The sequence below is a fragment of the Cervus canadensis genome, chromosome 13 (genome assembly GCF_019320065.1).
Source record: "Cervus canadensis isolate Bull #8, Minnesota chromosome 13, ASM1932006v1, whole genome shotgun sequence".
In the NCBI taxonomy this organism is placed as follows: domain Eukaryota; kingdom Metazoa; phylum Chordata; class Mammalia; order Artiodactyla; family Cervidae; genus Cervus; species Cervus canadensis.
Genome location: NC_057398.1, coordinates 7,500,438 through 7,517,543, shown reverse-complemented (window position 1 = coordinate 7,517,543; position 17,106 = coordinate 7,500,438). Strand labels below are relative to the sequence as shown.

The window sequence follows — 17,106 nt, the reverse complement described above, 5'->3', positions numbered from 1 at the left end:
TGAAATGGTTTTTCCTGTCTTTATAAAGAGGTTTGCGCCCCCCCCCCCCAAATTGCCTTCTTTCCTTTTTAATCTTTAGACTGCGCCTTAAAGAAAGTGAATACGCTCAGCGCATGCAGAGGGCTGCACTCCTCAGACTTCGTCCCCTCCACCCCATCGGAGATCAACTCCCCAACCTGTGGCTGAAATCTCTTGCCTTGCTGCCTGTCATTCTCCATCTTTTCCTTATTGTGCAGACAGGGGTGGTATGAGTTTTGAGGATGGTATAGATGCCAGGGCACCGGTGCCAGGTGTATTTCAGAGATCTGCACACTTCTAGATGGCCAGAATACAAGGGCTATGTCACATCTGAACTGAACTGAGCTTAGCACATTGCAGTTGCCTCAGAAGACATCTGCAGAGAAGCACCTGTCTAGAAATATCTAGATCTTTCTAGCACGTGTCTAGAAATATCCAGGCTGGGTTCGGGTGTGAGCAGACCAATCAGACAGTGTCGTGGAGGACCACACCTGATGCCTGGACTCAGCTGCTCCCATGAAGTGACCTGGATGGTGGCGATGTCTGTTGAAAGCCATCCCCCCTCCCCAAGGTTCTGCTATTTACCCACTGTCTTGGGATCTCAGCAGGAAGCAAGGTCGCAACCTGCATCTCTGCAAGTTCTTTTCTGTGTGTGTTCTCCCCCCAAGATATGGCATTTTATAAGGTTTCATAACTTCAAATCAAGGCAATAGTTGCCTCGAAAGGCGTTGAGAAATATGGGAAATTTCATGAGAAATGACTAATTTCATCTCCGTACGTTCCATCAGTTTCACTGCGGTCAAAAGCAGGTGTTTCCAGGCTGTGAATAAGTGGTTTGCATTTTAAAAATTAACAAATTGGACCAACACCAAGGGAAAAAAAAATAGCCATAGACAGCCCACCAGAGAATTGTTTACCAAAGCAGAAGAATCTCACGGTGATGGTTTGCAAACACCACCAGACTAGCTTGTGTAAATTCCCTTCGTTTAGTCATTGCTCTTCAGCCTGTCACAGATAGTGAAGGGAAATGCAGAAACAGGAAATTACAGACTATTTTAAACAGCATGTTTTATTAAACTCACTTGCTGATGCACTTTATGGCAGGATGCGAGATTCAAGTGTTCATAACTTACATCTTTGCAAGTGCTTTTCCTAAGTGAATTCTCCCAGCTAAAATATGGCAAGTACGCAGGGCTGGAAACAATCTCTAAACTAGTAACTGTTTCACCTCGGGTTATGTAGCTACATCACATAAAATGGAGACGTTTTAGCCAAGGGAAGATACTATACCTTGCTTATTCGCTATACTATAACTCTAAGAAAGCACCAGAGGCATCGTGTAGTTCATTTAAAAGATCCTTAATGCATTTATTTTAAACCACAGAATCAAAACACAACAATCTTAAAATGAATTCCTAGAAAACATATATTGTCTCTTTTATTATTTAAATATTGATTTCATTCTTATCTTCACGGGACATTTCTGCATCTAGTTTAAACCATCGTTATTAATGCCATGCCAAATCCTCGTTTTTGAAAAGGCCTAGTAAAACTGGCAGCAATGTGATTTCACTACAAATACAATGACTACAAATTTCAGGGGCTGTCATAAAAATGGATTTGAACAACTAATTATTTTCAGAAATGTTTTCTGCTCATAGTTTGTTTGAGGGATATAAAAGCTTAGCTGCACTGCAAACGTCCTCATATCCCTGTCTGATATTTACTGTGAGTTTGACACCTCTTAACACCCATGTTTTCTGCAAGTTGTTCTTGGCTCCCCATAAACAGAGTAAGTACTCAAGGAAAGCTGTAATACACGTTCACGATTGGCGGGGCGGGTAGCCATGCTTGGATGAAGTTGTCTATGAGCTCTAAAAGCAAAGACCTTCCATTCACTTGCTTCAGCATCTATGTAACAAAGTAGAAGTTAAGAAGTTCAACATCTCCATTGTCTTCAAAGATCAGGCCAAAGATGCTTGACCCTAATTATTGATTGCTGTCAGCTAGTCATTTATTTTCACCTGGTTTAAGTTTTTCCTATTTTCCCCCCAGGTTCCTGTCCTTACAATCTTATCCCTAGGACCCCTTCAAGGTGAACTATAGAATAATAGGATTTTAAGAATCGAAGCATAGGATGATGATACCTTTGCCCTTTTAAAGGGCCTTTGCCAGGCTCTCATCTACAAATCACCCAGTTGAAGAGAGGAAGGACCAGAGGAGGAGGTTAATGATTTGGTTAAAGACATGCACCTAGGTGCCTAGGGGAGTAGCAATTAAAGGCATACTTGGGGAGCTGGGCCGTTTTCTTGAGTGAAGATTTCCCCTCGTTTAAATTTTAAAAGTCTGGATTCTGGCCCTATGAGATTTTCCTTAAAGCAAAGAAAGCAGAGTAATAAGAAAAGGTGTTATTTCCAGGTAGAGAGACAGCAGTGTGGTGTGGAGGGCGGTCTTAGCTTTTCCCATCTCTGAGGATATAACTAGAGAACCCAATTCATAGGCTTAACTTACAATGAAGGGGAGCCTTGTCCACTCAGGAAAATCTAACTTAATATCTCTTGAGTAGATATTACACAGGAGGCCATAATGCTTTTGTAACAACAGTAGGAACATTTTTGATATTTGGATGGATGTTTAGGGATTATTTTTTCTTTAAAGAAAATGTATTCCTTTAAGTATGCTGGAACTGTCCTACAGTCAAAAACTTGATTACGAACTATGATGTATTTTAATGCTGCTGGATTCCAAGGCAGGCCTCATCCTTCAGAGAAGTACTAGTGGGTTCTCTGGAAAATCACCAACTCCATCATGTCACAGCTTTGGACACCATTATCTGGTAACCCTGCAGGGGCAGGGGGGAGGGTGTGGGGAGGTTAAAAACAAAAGTCCTTTCTTTCATATTCAAATTTCTGTGATGTAGCATGCTCATAATAAGAATGCTACTTTTGGCAAATTACTTTCCAACTAGCTTGCCCACTCCCTTTAAAAAGATATTTTTGGCAGCACCAGGTGGCACGCAGGGTCTTAGTTCCCCCACCGGGGACTGAACCCTCAGCCCTGCAATGGAAGCACAGAGTCTTAACCACTGGACCACCAGGGAAGCTCCAAGCTCACCTCTTTTATCAAATGAAATATTAGCCTCTAAGAATAATAAAAGTACAGAATTAAATGGAATGCCTCCACAGCTGCTTTAACTTTATATATGACAACTGTCGATTGACAATCTGACAATTCAAAAGGAATCAGTTAGGATTCAGTATTTATGACTTCATATTATGCTATTTTTTTCAGAAACTTCACAAAAGCCAAAAAACCTTCAGACCCTTTAAGATAAAACCTTATCCATCACCAACCACATTATTTATTAACACTATGCTCTTAAATCAACAGAAATCTAAACCTACAAACTAGGACCATTCTACAACACCTGTTGGATGGGCCTCTCAAAAAAGCACTCTCTAACTCTGAAAACGCCTGTGGGGCCACTGTCCGTGACAATTTCTAGCCACTTTGAATTTGTTTTTTAAAGAATGAGCAACGGAAAAGAGAAACAGCCAACAGTCATTAAAATACGAAAATCTGAATGAATTTTGATCATTTTAATAAATATATATCCAGAAAACCTCACTTTATTACAACACATTCATATACAAGCATCTATCATCTAAGTTTTCAACATCAAATGTTTATCAAATATTGAAAATAAAGGACAAAACATCACTAGACTATTCAGCCATAACACAAGAACGGGTTTTAAAAATTGGTCCTTGTGGACATTGTCCAAATGACGATCCTACTCATACACTGTATGAATGAGACCTATATTTAATATTAATAGCAATAATAAAAAAAGCTTTATCTTGGAGAAACTGGGAGGACTTACTTATTTCCTCCATTTGGAATTTGGTTCCTGTGAAGTATTGTGTAAGGAGGCCCAAGTCAGTCAGTAACCTTGGAAATGGGAATAGAGTTTAGCAGGAGGAATTGGCTGGCGTGGAAGGAAGGATGGTCAGAGGGGCCCCTCTGAACACTCTTGCCAATGTACACATGAAAAAAAACGACTGAGAAAAATGTTGGCCAAATACATAGGAGCTTTTGCCGACTGAGTCCCATTTCTCCAAAATAACTTTCCCCAAATGAAAATCTTTACATTCTTTAAGATAAAACCTTATTGATCACCACATCATGTATTAACATTGTGCTTCGTAATCAACAGCAAAAGTCATATATAAAAAACCACATGCTTTTATAATCTAAACGAGTGAAATGATGCAAAACAGATTAAAGTATGATGCATGCTACTGGTTCATGAACTTCATTGGACAAGAAAACAAAACAAAACAACCCAAAACCCAGAAAACCCAAACCCCAGCAACAGACCGTTGCCATAGAAAAGCTTGAGCAGCTAGTGCTGGTCCCTAACAGCTCTCTCTATTGTTTCCTCCATCCCTTTCTAAAAATGCCAAATCCAAAAGCAATTGGGCATCAAAAAATAAAGGAAGAATAGAGATGTTGAATCAAAAGTTGAACGCAATAGTTCGACGTTAAAGATTTCCAAACAATATTGATCCACCCTGTTTGTAATTTTTTTTTTCCTGTTTGTTAAATCCCTGCTGTACTCTGATTTATCCTTAATTTTCACATTGGCAAAAATTAAGATAAAGTAAGGCACCAAAAATCGCCCTGTATAACACCTTTCTAAAAGCCTCGTCACCCATCACAGGCAAGCCAGGGACTGGCAGGAACCACCCTCTACTTGTATCGTTGATTGTTGCCCCTAGTCAGCTGTTTCATTACCTCCTATCCTATTTCATCTGTCACACAAGACGGTTGAATCCAAATATTTAACAGTACCAGGAAGCCATTTCTCCTAGCCCCCTGTCCTCAGTCTTTTATTCAGAAAAAAAATACTGTATCATAGAGACGCAGCAGACCTCCTTTGCTGGTTATATCGATTTGCTTACCAAATAACTACCTAATTAACTGGCAAACAGGTGGAAGGTTCATCGCTAGTGACAGGCTCCTTGCAGGTCGTGGAAATAGCACAAGGGCATGCTGTCCCCCAGTCTAATCTGCTGATCTTCTCGGTAAGAAAACTAAGATATACGTTGAAGTGTTAAGTCAACTGTCGTCTTGGTAACGTCACCACATTTATGAGTAGCTCGCCGATGCCTACAATACAGATGTTTTATGCAATCTGCTCTCCAGGCATTTAAACGACATGGCATGTTCATGGCATAATTGTATCAGTTGTACAAAACTATAAAATCCATTCAAAATAAAATTTATGAGAGCTAACTGATCATGCTGTGCATGCTTCAAAGTTTGCGTGAGAAGATGGCTCATATTTTACTTCCTTTGCTGCAGCACAGCTTGTTACTTGGTGAAGGCTCCTTTTTCCTCAAGGACTTTTTCCAAGACTCACTTACACTGCTTTTTTCATTATATCCAGTCTCAAAATAATCATAAAATTGGCCTTTGCCCTCAAAAGCAAGGTCATTGCCCACAGGTCCATGGCTCAGGGGGCCACCATCCCTGTTGGTGTCATCATTTACTTTCTCATCATTTAATTTGGCCTTTTCCTGAACACCAAGTGACCGGACGTTAGTAACAAAGATTTCACTGGCGGGTATCTGGCTATCACCCTTGTAAACAGGTGCGCTGCCTATATCAAAATCCACCTGGTGGGAACAGCTCGGTAAAGGCAGAGGGGGAGAGGAAGAGGAAGACGCGGAGGGGGAGGAAGAGGAGGCAGAGGTGGAGGCACTTCCGACATTAGCGTTGACCGAGAGGGGTAAATTTAGGTAGTGACCACCACATTCCTGGTACAAGCAGCAGGCATGAAACTTTTCACACTCCTCTTTGGCCATCCGAGGTCGTTTCCGGTAAGGACAGTCTTGAGCCATAAACCACTCCTGGGCAGAGGTGCCATTGAAAGAGCAGGCAGGAAAGCACCAGTTATTCTGCATGATAATTTCTCCATGGATCCTTTTCATCAGATTGTTTATAAGGACAGATCTTCGGAGGTACACTTCAGGATCATCGATAAACTTTAGCTTTTCTAAGGACATATAAAGGATGTGGGCTCGCTCCTCAAAGATTGAGATGGTCTAAAAATCAAAAAGGGAAGAGAAAGCTTAGGAAGTGGCCTTTATTAAAATATCATCCCAGCACATTTCTCTCCTGGCAGTTTCTGGGCCTGGGGATGCTGTGGTCTGGTTTCCCTCGGGTTCATTTAGAGATGCTCTCCTGGGGGCTGCTAACATCTCCCCTTCCCAGCAGACTGGCTGGTGGTGTTGAGCACTGGGGAATCCAGCCACAATGCAGACCTCAGCAGGGACAGGTCAGGATGTCCGCTCTTTTATGGTGCAGTGAGGGGGATGGCGAAATGCATAAAACTAACCTATGCGGTTAGAAGTGAGGAGGGGGGTTCTTTGGAGAGCTGAGAAAGGGTGACTAGAGAAGGACAGGGGCACGCTCTAAGTTGCTGGTTACGTTGTTTCTTTATCTGGATGCCAGTTACATGGCTATTTCACACTTTGTGAAATTCATCAAGCTGGACCCTTATGACACTTGGGCCTTAATGTGCATGCTAAGTCGCTTCAGTCCTGTCTGACTCTGTGCGTCCCTATGGATTCTTTGCAACCCTCTGGACCACAGCCCTCCAGACTCCTCTGTCCATGGGATTCTCCGGGCAAGAATACTGGAGTGAGTTGCCATGCCTTCCTCCAGGGGATCTTCCTGACCCAGGGATTGAACCTGTGTCTCTTATGTCTCCTGCATGGGCAAGCGGGTTCTTTACCAGTAGCGCCACCTGGGAAACTCTGGGCCTTTATGTGTGTGTATACAAATATACATGCACACACACATACTCATCTATTCTATGTCAATAAATGCTTTTTAGAAGATGCCAAGTTGCAGGTGGTCATAAGTGTATTTCAAGCCCTGGGTGAGACATCAAGGAGCATGAGCTCATGCTGCCTGGGCTGTTTTTCTGGGTTTCATTCTTGCAATTATCTTTGCCTGATAGAGGGACAAAAATAAAGAGGCTCAAACCCTAAAGGGAGCTGCTGGTTGCAGGGCCAAAGTAGGCTTTTTCTGGAATTGGGCAGGAGAAGAGGTGCAGAGAGGAAATCAGAGGACTCACTCCCAGGCTGTGCGATGCCATGACTGTGTGATGGTTGGCACAGACGGGCAGCAGTCTGGAAAACTGCTACAGCCACAACTCAGAAACCAAAATGGACATCAAGTGCTTCTGTCCTGGGGCCCAGCTCTTCCAGGTCATTAAAAAAAAAAAAAAGCTAACCTCAGGAGCTGTGAATTAAACCAGCCCAAGCTGACCAAAGGCAGGAATTAGACATACACGGAAAAGCCCAGCACCTGCCAATGCATGCTGATGTCCCTTATGAGCAGGGTCAGAGAAACATCTAAAGGCTGGGGGCGGGGGCGGAGGGCGGAGGAGATGGAGTGAGAAGAGAGGAAGATGAATTAGAAAAAAAATTAAACATCCTCTCTGCACTGCAAACACCTAAAGGCCTGGGTTATCCTCTCCTTGATTAAGTTAGCAGATAGTTTTTTGAAAGAAGGTAACCATAGGGAAAGGAACTGGTATTTCAAAAGCTTAGACAGCCAGTTTTACACTTCTGGGTGCTTTCCCGATCCTGTCATTTCCTTCTTACTCACACACAAAAAAGTTAGCTTTGGTTTTTCTCTTGGGAATGAATTATATATTTTCACAAACAAAACATATGTCATGAATGCACCATGAAGGACACTTCTACTTTCATGCACACATTCAAAGGCTAGGGAGTCCACCTCTGAGAGGTCAGGAAAAACCCTGGGTGACTACCCCCGTGTGGGCACACAGGTGGCATTGGCCCCAGGAGCCTGAGCTCAGAGACGGGGAGCAGGTCTGGAAAGAACAAGTGCATGTGAAAGCACTGGTCACCACAAACCCTTAACGCAATTTGAGAAAAATGAAATCATTAGTAAAAAAAAAAAATGGCATTCCTTGGATTATATAATTCTGTTATTTCTGGACAGAGGAGTTCTTGCTGGCTCTCTCTTCAAATACTTGTGAAAAATAACACAGGACCCCAAAAAGTGACAACGATTAATATGGCCCTGCTGAGAAGCGGCTCATTTTCATTGCTTGGGTGGAACAGTTTAATTTCTGGAAATGGATCAAGCAACTGTTACGAAGTATCTTAAACTCTTAATAAAAATAATGACTATTAAAAAAACATACTTTATGGCTACAGCTGCTGAGTGGTGGGTGAAAATCCTCTTCTTCCACATACTTCCTCTTAAAGTATGTGATCTTGGATGTTGTTATAGGATTTGAAATTCCCCTGTAATGTGATCCTGTGGTAATAAATCAGATATGACAAATGACATGCGGCTTGCCAGAGGTTCTCCAAACAAAATGCTTTTCTTTCCTTGCCTTCTAGAAGATAACTTGGCTACGTATTTGTCTGTACATGTGGTGATTAAAAATAAACATTAGTCTTAATAGTTGCTATCATGAGGAATCCTGTGACCCAGGCCAGGCAAGGATTTCTAGACAATTATAGAGGAAAATGACATATTTTAGCATTTACAAAATATTCAGAATCGTAATTCTATGCACAGGCAAACAGCAAAATTCAAAAAGGGAAGTAATGTAATAACTGAAGTAATATTAGTATTTATTCAAATTATTTACTTAAATTCATGATAACACCATTTTTCAAACGAATGTATCTTTAACTGTAAGCACTAATAACTGAGCAACTTTTAAAAATTACTGGCTCTCAGTAAGTAAACAAATGACTATCTACACACTGGAGTTATAATATTCCTTCTTTCAAAATATGAAATTCAAATTTTTTTCATTTAAAATTAAACTTCAGGGTAACAAAAGTTCTCTTTGCTCTCAAAAATCCAACATATCAACCATGAATAAAAATAAGGTCTAATTTTCAAAGACCAAGCTTTTACTCCTTTTTAGCAAATCAGACATCACCAAGCACTTGTTTTCATTTCAGGTTTTTGGCTTTTTTTCCAATCTAGTAGCACACAAAAATCCAAAGGAACTCACCTTAGAGCATAGGAATAATGAATCAGGGAGAACATATTTTTTTCTGGGCTTACAAATTTTTTTACCTATAATACCAAAGCCAATTGTGTGCTTAATAAAAAGAAGAGCCACATAGCTGCTGGCCCAAAGGGCACATTCCTTTATGTCTCATGGGATAAAGATTTCATTGTCAAGCCCACTCAGGGCTTGTGTAGCACTGAGACCCGTACAGTTCTAGAGGGTAGAAAATCGAAACTCAGACTGAAGAGTTTCAAGATCTGCTTTGGGTCTCTTAAAAATACAAATGCCTGACTTTTACCTGAAGCAGCAGCACAGGGAAACTCAGGTCTGCATGCGATTAACATCACTTCTGGTCCTTTCCTTGGGGCCTTCGAGTCCCCGGAGCACTCTCAGCTCAGAAGGGCACCCCAGACACCACCCTCATCTACCAGTCTGGCCACAGAGGGCAGCAGAGAAAGGTCAAAGGCCGTACCTGCCAGTGGGGGACCGGCTCCCCGGTCTCCCTGCAGGGGAGCCTGGGCTGGCCCCGGGGGGCTCAGGCCTCCGTAGCTGTCAGCCTCCCATAGTGTCTGGTACCCAGCAATTTCAGCAGCTCCTTCCGAGACAATGGGCTCGCAGAATCTATTCATGGACAGAACCAGAGTCATCTCTGACAACCTCAGATCTGAAAAAAGAAAAAAAAAAAAAGAAAAGAGCCCTAATCAAGAGCAAGCCAGGGCATGGCCTTGGCATCTCCCTTCCTTTGCTTTGGGAAACTTTTACTTCTTGCTCCTCCTCTTTGCCCTGAAACATTTTATTATTTTTTTCAAAGAAAAATCTCAGTAAACTCTCTTGCAGCTATTAGCTCAGCCTCTGTGTTCAGCAATCTGCATTTCATGGGCGGATCTTTAAAACCCCATTTCTTATTGTTCTCAGATTCCCCTCAGCCCTCTTCCAGACAGCTGCTTTGCCTTCTAAACACATTTTCCTCCTGACCTTCCCGCAGAAAATGTACCGCTAAGAGGCAAGGCCAAAACCCTTGCCGCTTCCTTTCTATTAATAAGGCAAAATCAATTTTCTAGTCAAGTCCCCCGAGAGTCTCCTTTGATGAAATCCACTAATCAATCAAAAGAAAAGGCTGGGGGAGGCAGGAATCTTCACCGGAATTCCATCTGACGCTCTCAGATTTGGTCTGTTCCACGTGCCCGTGGCCCCCTCTTCCTCGGTTTCCGCAGGGCCAGTTCCCCTACAACATGTTGGGGCTCCCTCCACTTTCTTCTCCCAAAGCGAAGCAGATAGAGACACACTTGGTAGTTGTTTCCACCAGCCCTGATCGGCCTGAACTGGATCTGCCTCCAGTCAAAACACTGAGAGATGAAGACAGAAAATTGGCTCCAGTTTCCAGCCGTGAGTTGCAGTCCCACAGGAGCCAAGCACAACATCCACGGAGCAGGCGGAATATTAAACAGGAGCCAGGGCTCCGGGGCCAGAGGCAGCCGACAACTCTCCACGCAAGGCAGAAACTTTCCAGGAGGCAGGACACCACTGCCCTCCGGTGCACTTCACGCCCCTCCCCGGGGCCTGCGGGGAGTCTGGGAGGCCTCTCTGCTCTTAAGGTGGGCCCTGGGCTGCTCTGCACCTGGGGTGCTAGGGCTGTTCCCCTGGGGGTTCAGTGTCTGTACCTGGTCCGAAGTAGGGCTTGAGGTGGGGTCCAGAGTGCGTGCAAGGGGGAAGAAGCCCAAACACTCGGGGCCAGAGATTGGGGTGACAGCCAAGCAGCCTCAGTGCCTTATTAACCTCCCGATTCCTTTGAGACCCAAACATCCACTATCTCACTTTGCCGTTTAAAGAACTGTCACAAAGAGTGATGTCAAGGTCTGCTCTCTTGAAGACTGATTTGTTTGAAAGACACTAAGGGTCTACTTCTTGCTTTCTTCTCCAAATTATAGTTTGTAATGTTTGGGGGGTAAGGGTAATCTACTATTGTCTTGTAGGAGACTATTATTACCTACATGTTAAAACAAGGGTCCACTTCCAGGTAAAGGAGGAAGGGCATCAGGGGAAGGGGAAATAGCTTAAGTGGAAATATCCTGGCTATCCGAGAAGCTCTTGGCAGCAGTGACTCCATCCATCACCCAGGTTTCTCTCTGAGACCCGAAATTCTTTCCCAACCTCACTGAAGGAAGCCCGGCCTTCTGACATACAGGGGAGATGTCCAGGTCAGGGTCGACGATGAGGACCCAGCTGATCTGGGCTGCTAAACCACCTTTGTTGTTGTTCAGTCGCCCAGTCAGTTCCGACTTTTTGCGACCCATGGACTGCAGCGAGCCAGGCCTCCCTGTCTGATCCACCTAACCCTTTTCTTTTAAAAGTGGCAGCAAGGACTTGTTGGAAAACCTTATTTCAAGAAAAAAAAAAAAGTTCTGTAAAAAGAAATGGTCAGACATGCCATTTATTCTGTTCTTTGAGTCATCAATCAAGAAATTTAGACCACACTGATTTCACAAACTAAGCCATTCTATCACGCAATAGAACGGATGCTCAAACTCAGCATCCAAACAAGGTATCAAGCCTCATGATGATCTGTTCCCTGGAAGACTCTCATGAAATGGTCCAATTTGTTACCCTATTCTAAGAGACAATTGTTATCAGGAAGTGCTTCTGCCAGGAGCAGAAGAATGATAGAGCTTTTTCTGAGTCCATAACCATGTCTCATTGACTGCAACTGCTATTTTCTCACTCGAAATTTACACTCACTTTTGTGTTGGATTCTGGAAATAAGATCCACGTTTTTTGCCTATGTGGAAATTTTATTACATATAAACTAAAGCAGGTTGACAAATCCATACCCGGTAAGACAAGAGAAACATTTGCAGGCCCCTAGCAGCAATTACCTGTTTAATAGGACATTATATGGGCCCTGCGCCGTTTTATGTTAGTAGGGGTTTGTTTATATTTTAATGACTTATCCTCGTATAGTTTTTTGGTTAAGGATTTCAGTGTTTCTTTTTGTTAGTATTGTTTCCGGCACATGAAATTCTATTCTTATGCATTTGAGCTTGAATCATGGCATAATAGTTTTTATCTTGGCTGTTTCTTCCTTTTATACTATCTAGTTTCAGTAAGTTTTTTTTTTTGAATGGGAAACTTTTACACACAAAATCCTCAATTGGAGAGGCTGAATTCCACAAGTACTTTATATGTCTGAATAAAATATAAATAAGTTGGAATTATTTGGGAGCAGGGAGGAGATTTTGCAGTTGAGTCTTCCTAGTCTATTTAGAACTCACTGGGATGTTAGCAGATTAAGGAGGCAAGTTCAATGTTCATGAAGAATTGGAGAATGGGGCACTAAGCCATGATATTGCATGATCGTTTTATTTGTATTTTGTGTACACATCCGAACTGTCATTTTTTCCCTCAGTACAATGAGATTTACACTGTAATTCTGCTACTGAGTTCAGAAGTTTAAATTCACAAATTTATGAGCTGTGAATACTAGATACAGTCAGAGAGATGCACATTTATGATAATTTTGTTTTTCTAACATCAGAGGTGAGTGGATGCAAAAGAAAGGTATTAAAGTATGTTTTGTCTATAAGAGGGTTTAAAAAACAAAAACTAGAAAGCCCTTAACCTTTTCTCCTCAGGCTCCTGCATGTCTGTTTTGTCAGCCAAGGGAAGGTAGCAGAATGACACCTCAAGCATTCCCCAAAGGCTGAGGGCTAAAGTGTCAAGTTTTGCCAGCAAATGTTCACAGTAAAGTTACCAGGCGGTTTTACACACTATGGTTCTTCCAGATGAGTTGGGCTGCTTCTCTCCTTGGAGCCATTATGATGCTAATAGGAGTGGCTGGCACACAGAACAGGGTAGCTGCAGATTCAGTGATGCCTGCCATCCAACAGGGGATCTCAGTCATTCTTTGCCCACCCCATCCCTCTCATCCATCATTGGAAAACATTTTATTAAGAGCATCAGAGCAGTTCAGAGGTCTAACTCCAATACTGAAAAGCACGGAAATAAAGAGCTGGTATTTTCAATATATCTTTGAAGTTGTCAGTCTTAGATATCCTGCCCAGGTGGAATCAAGCCCTTGATCTGACATTGTCCCTAACAAGCTATCAACAGCTTGGCTTGGTGGTGGCAGGGTCTGGGTGAGTGGAATAAAATCTTTCAACCCTTCCATATAGGCAGATGTCGCTTTTCTACCAGTCCCTGCAGTACACCTGTCTGCCCTGGGAGATACATTTCTCAGCTGCAGCTCTGAAAGGCCAAGAGATTTAGGTCGGATCCTGGGGTTGGGAAACGGGGGTGCCAAACCAGAGGGGGATGAGGGTGGGGGTCCAAGCCCTGCCCGGAGCGTCAGGTCTCCCCATCCCACGCCCAAGACTGGGGGTCTGAGGTTTGGAGACCCACCCCCTGCAGGCGGGCAGCAGCCGACGTCCGAGTTCCCACAGTGACACACCCCGGGGGTCGGGGGCCCTAGCCCAAGCCCCTCAGGTGGAAAAGCCGGCAGAGCTCCGCCGGCCGTCGGCCGCGGGAGAAAGTAAACACCACCCCAAGTGTCTGGGAACAAAGGCAAGTTGTCTTTCCACGGTGTTGGAGCCGTGCGCCTCTCCTGAAGAATAAGAGCTATGATTACTCTTTCTTTTCTTTCTTTTTTTTTTTTAAACCAAGTTTCCTTCTAAGGGAAATAAACACCAAAGGTAGGATTCCAAGGAAATGACTCACGGCGGTTGGCAGGGCTCTGGCGAGGCTGGCCCCGGCCCGCGCTCCAGCCCGCAGCAGATGCCTGCCCGGCCCTCCCTTCCCTCGCCGGCCAAACCCGCCCGGAGCCCCGGGGCTGCGGGAGCGCCCTCCGCCTCCGCGGGGCCCGAGCGGCCAGGAGTCGGCCGGCGCCTCCCGCCCGGCCCGCACCACCTTCTGCCCGCGCGGCCGCCTCTCCTCCCCCCTCCACCCGCCCCCCGCCGCCTCTGCGGTCCCGGCCGGGCACACTCCGGAAAGTTGCTAGGGCCGCGGAGGCGGGAGGGGAGGAAGGGAGGAGAGAGGCGGAGGCGTGGACCAGGCGGGCAGCAACCGGGCCCGCCAGGGAGGTGAGCTGAGGACAGAGGAGCCGCCGCCGCCGCCGCCCGCAGCGCGGCCCGGCTGCCGGGGAGGGTGCGGGGGCGGAGGTGGCGGGGCGAGGGGGGGGGGGGGACAGAAGGTGTCAGCTCTTGCAGCTCTTCCTTTTTCTTGCAAACGCGCGCTCTTGACATCCACCGTCCTTCCCTCCCCACCTGCCAACCGCCGCGGCGTTATCCAGACCTTGGGGGTGGGGGGGTGGGGCGGCATGCCTCCTACTGACTCTGCACTCGGGGACAGACGACTAAGCGGCTGCTGAGGACCCCGGGGTGTCACCGGAGCCGCGGTCCCCACCGGCCCCTAGAGTCGGCTCGGTGAGCGCGCGGGCGGCGGCCGCTCCCGCCCGGGTACAGGCTCCGCAGCACATGCCAGCCCAGCGGAGAAAAGCCCGCGCCGCCTCCGCGCGCAGCGGCTCCCCGGCTTCTCCTCTCCTTCCACCCCTCTACCCCCGCCACTGGCCGCCCGGGTCCCGCTCCGGCCGGTGCGCGCCCACTCGGCGAGGGGCGCGGGGGAGCCGGTCCGCGACTGCAGACGCCCGAGGGCACCGGCCGTCGCCCTCCAACCCGGCCCGGCCTCTCCGCCCCCGGCCGCCGCCCGCGCCCAGCCCGGCTCTTACCGCGGGGTCAGCCGGGAGGCGGCGGCGGCCGCGGCGCTCGAGCTGCTGCTGGCCCGCTCCGGGCTCGGCGCCAGCCCGGCCGCCGGTGCACACTCCGCGCGCTCGGGCCTCGGCCCGGCCCGGCCCGGTCCGGGGAGGCGCGGGTGCTGGTGCTGGTGGCGGCCACGGGTGCGCGGCGGGCGAGGGTCCCGGCAGGTCCCGCCGCCGCGACTGGGGCGCCGCGCCGCCGTCGCCGCAGACGGTTATGGTAATGAGCGGCTCTGTCTAGCGAGGAGCGTGTGAAACCCGTCAATCCTGTTTGCCATTTCCCCGTGGATTTCCGAGGAGAGGTTCTGCACGATGCCCCCAGGGTGAGCGAGGCAACATGACAAGCGCGCCCGCTCGCCTCCCTCCTTCCCTCCTGCCCTCCCTCCCGCCGCCGCCGCCGCCGCCGCCGCTCCTTCGGCAGCACACGGGGCGCCCTCCCCTCGCCCCCACCCCAGCCCGCCCCCTGCCTCCTTCCCTCCTTCCCGCCCTCCCATCCCTCCTCTCCCCTCCCCTCCCGGTGCCCGGGGACACGCGGGCCCAGCTCCAGCCCGCAGCCCCGACCCCACGCGCTCCCGGGCTCCGGCCCCTTCGCCCTGGGGGGGCTCGGCTGCAGCCGAAGAATATATTCACCCTGCAACCTTCTGAGATGTCTTCTCTCTTTTTAAAAAATTTGGTTTACTTTTGTTGTTGTTGTGTATGCGTGTGATTAAAAAAAAAGATGCTGCGCCTTTCCCACCCTTTGCAGAAGACTTTCTTCTCCTTTGCCACAGCAAACGGAGATGAGAAACAGCTGTGTTTGCAGGGCCGGAGCAGTTCTTCTCCCCTCGCCGCCCGCCCCCGCCCGTTCCCCGCCGGAGCTGTGTGTGTGTAGTGGATCAAAAAAGCAACCTTGGTCCGACTGCAACTGGAATTGGCAACTCTTTCTGGGTGGGGGAGCCTTCAGGGAAAACCTCCAGGAAAAAAAAGAAAAAAGTAATAAAGGAGGCTGTCCTTGGTCAAGAGAATGTAATATAAGCCCCGGAATCACATTATTTTGCAAATAGTAATTTTCCTCTATATTGGGCTCCACTGGAGTTTGTTTTTTTTTTAAAACATTAATTCATAACTTCTGTCTAGGGACCCCTCCATAGTCGAGATGGGTCATTTCAGGTGCAATGAACGCAGAGGCTTGGAAGGCAGAGACCTAATAAAATGGGGGGAAGGCACCTGCGCAAAAGTGTTACAAAGACTATAATGTTTGTTTACTGCTACTATGCCAGATGTGCTAAATATAACACTTCTTTAAAACAGTGATCCTCCGACTGTGAAAAACCAAACCTCTTGCTGCCTGGCTCCCTAGGAATCAAGAAGAGGCACAGACTGAAAATCAGGGAGGAAAGGAACAAGATCAAGGATGAGGATTAGCATCTGCAAATTGAACCCTATCTAATTTGCATGTTTATTTCTTAGAATTGTAATTAAATTTGTGTAATAAATGTTTTCCATTTCATTCCTATGCTTAAAATTTGGGTGACTGACATGCAGTTAAATGAATTTTTTTTTTCTTAAAGCAAATGTAGTTTATTCAATAAAGCAGCAAACAAATATTAAACATAATTAGAACTAATCTGCTTTGAAGGTATTTTTGTTGAACTTTGTACATTAAAGACTCTCAGAGGTTTTAAGGGTATTAGGAAGCTGAGAGAAGGCAATTATGCTGAAAACAGACTAACTCAACAGACTTCCAGGAGCACTATTTCATTTTTTTCCAAAAGATGTTTCAGAGTTGCAAGCCTAAAACTGGGAATTGGGCACCCATCTTGGCTTTATCCTGAACCAGATTAAATTGCATTGGGTGATGCATGTATAGGCCATTATGATGATGATTTAAGAATTGTAAACATTCTATGGGTTAGAATGTAATTTTCATTTCAGTGAGGATAGAGGGTAAGGAAAGACACAAGGGCATTTAAAGCAGTCCAAGTACTTGAAAATCTAAATCAGTGTCTAACTCAAAGAACTAAATGTGAGGGCTTGGAGGCATGGCTTATTATTGTTTTTATCTCCCTATATTAAAGTTTTATAGCATTTAAAGGACTATGGGGAAATCCCCACATACCCTTGGTTGTGTCAAAATGCATACAACCAAAAGGAGCAAATTAAGCATAAAATTGAGAAATAACATGAGACCTAAGAATCAGCATGGGTTGCTCTGGCATCTTTGGAGCCTTGGCTCTGAGAAATGAGTCTTCTGGGAAACTGGCATTGCCCTTGAGTGGGGAGGACT

The 17,106-nt window shown here is 46.1% G+C and overlaps 3 protein-coding genes across 8 annotated transcripts; 2 read left to right on the top strand and 1 right to left on the bottom strand.

The window, feature by feature from the left end:
• Positions 1–3,602: 3,602 nt before the first annotated feature.
• On the bottom strand, positions 3,603–15,598 carry SERTAD4 (SERTA domain containing 4). Of its 4 annotated transcripts, none has more exons than XM_043485257.1 (4): positions 15,577–15,598; positions 9,570–9,761; positions 8,267–8,382; positions 3,603–6,128 (listed from the first exon to the last, which is right to left on the bottom strand). In XM_043485257.1, the coding sequence occupies exons 2-4, from the start codon at positions 9,742–9,744 to the stop codon at positions 5,361–5,363; spliced, it is 1,059 nt and encodes a 352-aa protein (XP_043341192.1). In that variant the 5' UTR covers positions 9,745–9,761; positions 15,577–15,598; the 3' UTR covers positions 3,603–5,360. The 4 variants fall into 4 exon arrangements, with proteins under 4 accessions (XP_043341192.1, XP_043341191.1, XP_043341189.1 ...); XM_043485256.1 differs by having other exon boundaries at positions 15,471–15,580; XM_043485254.1 differs by lacking the exon at positions 15,577–15,598 and adding an exon at positions 14,814–14,951.
• LOC122452320 (basic proline-rich protein-like) lies at positions 10,330–16,329 on the top strand. The gene is made up of 5 exons (XM_043485831.1): positions 10,330–10,768; positions 11,071–11,114; positions 13,502–13,622; positions 13,820–14,169; positions 15,082–16,329. The coding sequence occupies exons 1-5, from the start codon at positions 10,330–10,332 to the stop codon at positions 15,544–15,546; spliced, it is 1,419 nt and encodes a 472-aa protein (XP_043341766.1). The 3' UTR covers positions 15,547–16,329.
• LOC122451999 (translation initiation factor IF-2-like) lies at positions 14,249–16,329 on the top strand. 3 transcript variants are annotated; one of them, XM_043485261.1, is made up of 3 exons: positions 14,249–15,163; positions 15,643–15,767; positions 16,131–16,329. In XM_043485261.1, the coding sequence occupies exon 1, from the start codon at positions 14,563–14,565 to the stop codon at positions 15,079–15,081; it is 519 nt and encodes a 172-aa protein (XP_043341196.1). In that variant the 5' UTR covers positions 14,249–14,562; the 3' UTR covers positions 15,082–15,163; positions 15,643–15,767; positions 16,131–16,329. The 3 variants fall into 3 exon arrangements, with proteins under 3 accessions (XP_043341196.1, XP_043341194.1, XP_043341193.1); XM_043485259.1 differs by lacking the exon at positions 15,643–15,767; XM_043485258.1 differs by having other exon boundaries at positions 15,559–16,329.
• Positions 16,330–17,106: the final 777 nt, after the last annotated feature.

Bases quoted from the DNA above. Each gene is read 5' to 3' on its own strand.
- SERTAD4 (XM_043485257.1), bottom strand. From the start codon at position 9,744: ATGACTCTGGTTCTGTCCATGAATAGATTCTGCGAGCCCATTGTCTCG. The intron at 8,383-9,569 runs GTACGGCCTTTG...TTATTACCACAG, and splicing joins AGCCGGTCCCCCACTGGCAG to GATCACATTACAGGGGAATT. The intron at 6,129-8,266 runs GTATGTTTTTTT...TTTGATTTTTAG, and splicing joins TCAGCAGCTGTAGCCATAAA to ACCATCTCAATCTTTGAGGA.
- LOC122452320 (XM_043485831.1), top strand. From the start codon at position 10,330: ATGTTGGGGCTCCCTCCACTTTCTTCTCCCAAAGCGAAGCAGATAGAG. The intron at 11,115-13,501 runs GTAAAGGAGGAA...CACCCCCTGCAG, and splicing joins AAACAAGGGTCCACTTCCAG to GCGGGCAGCAGCCGACGTCC. The intron at 14,170-15,081 runs GTGAGCTGAGGA...GGCTCTGTCTAG, and splicing joins CAACCGGGCCCGCCAGGGAG to CGAGGAGCGTGTGAAACCCG.
- LOC122451999 (XM_043485259.1), top strand. From the start codon at position 14,563: ATGCCAGCCCAGCGGAGAAAAGCCCGCGCCGCCTCCGCGCGCAGCGGC.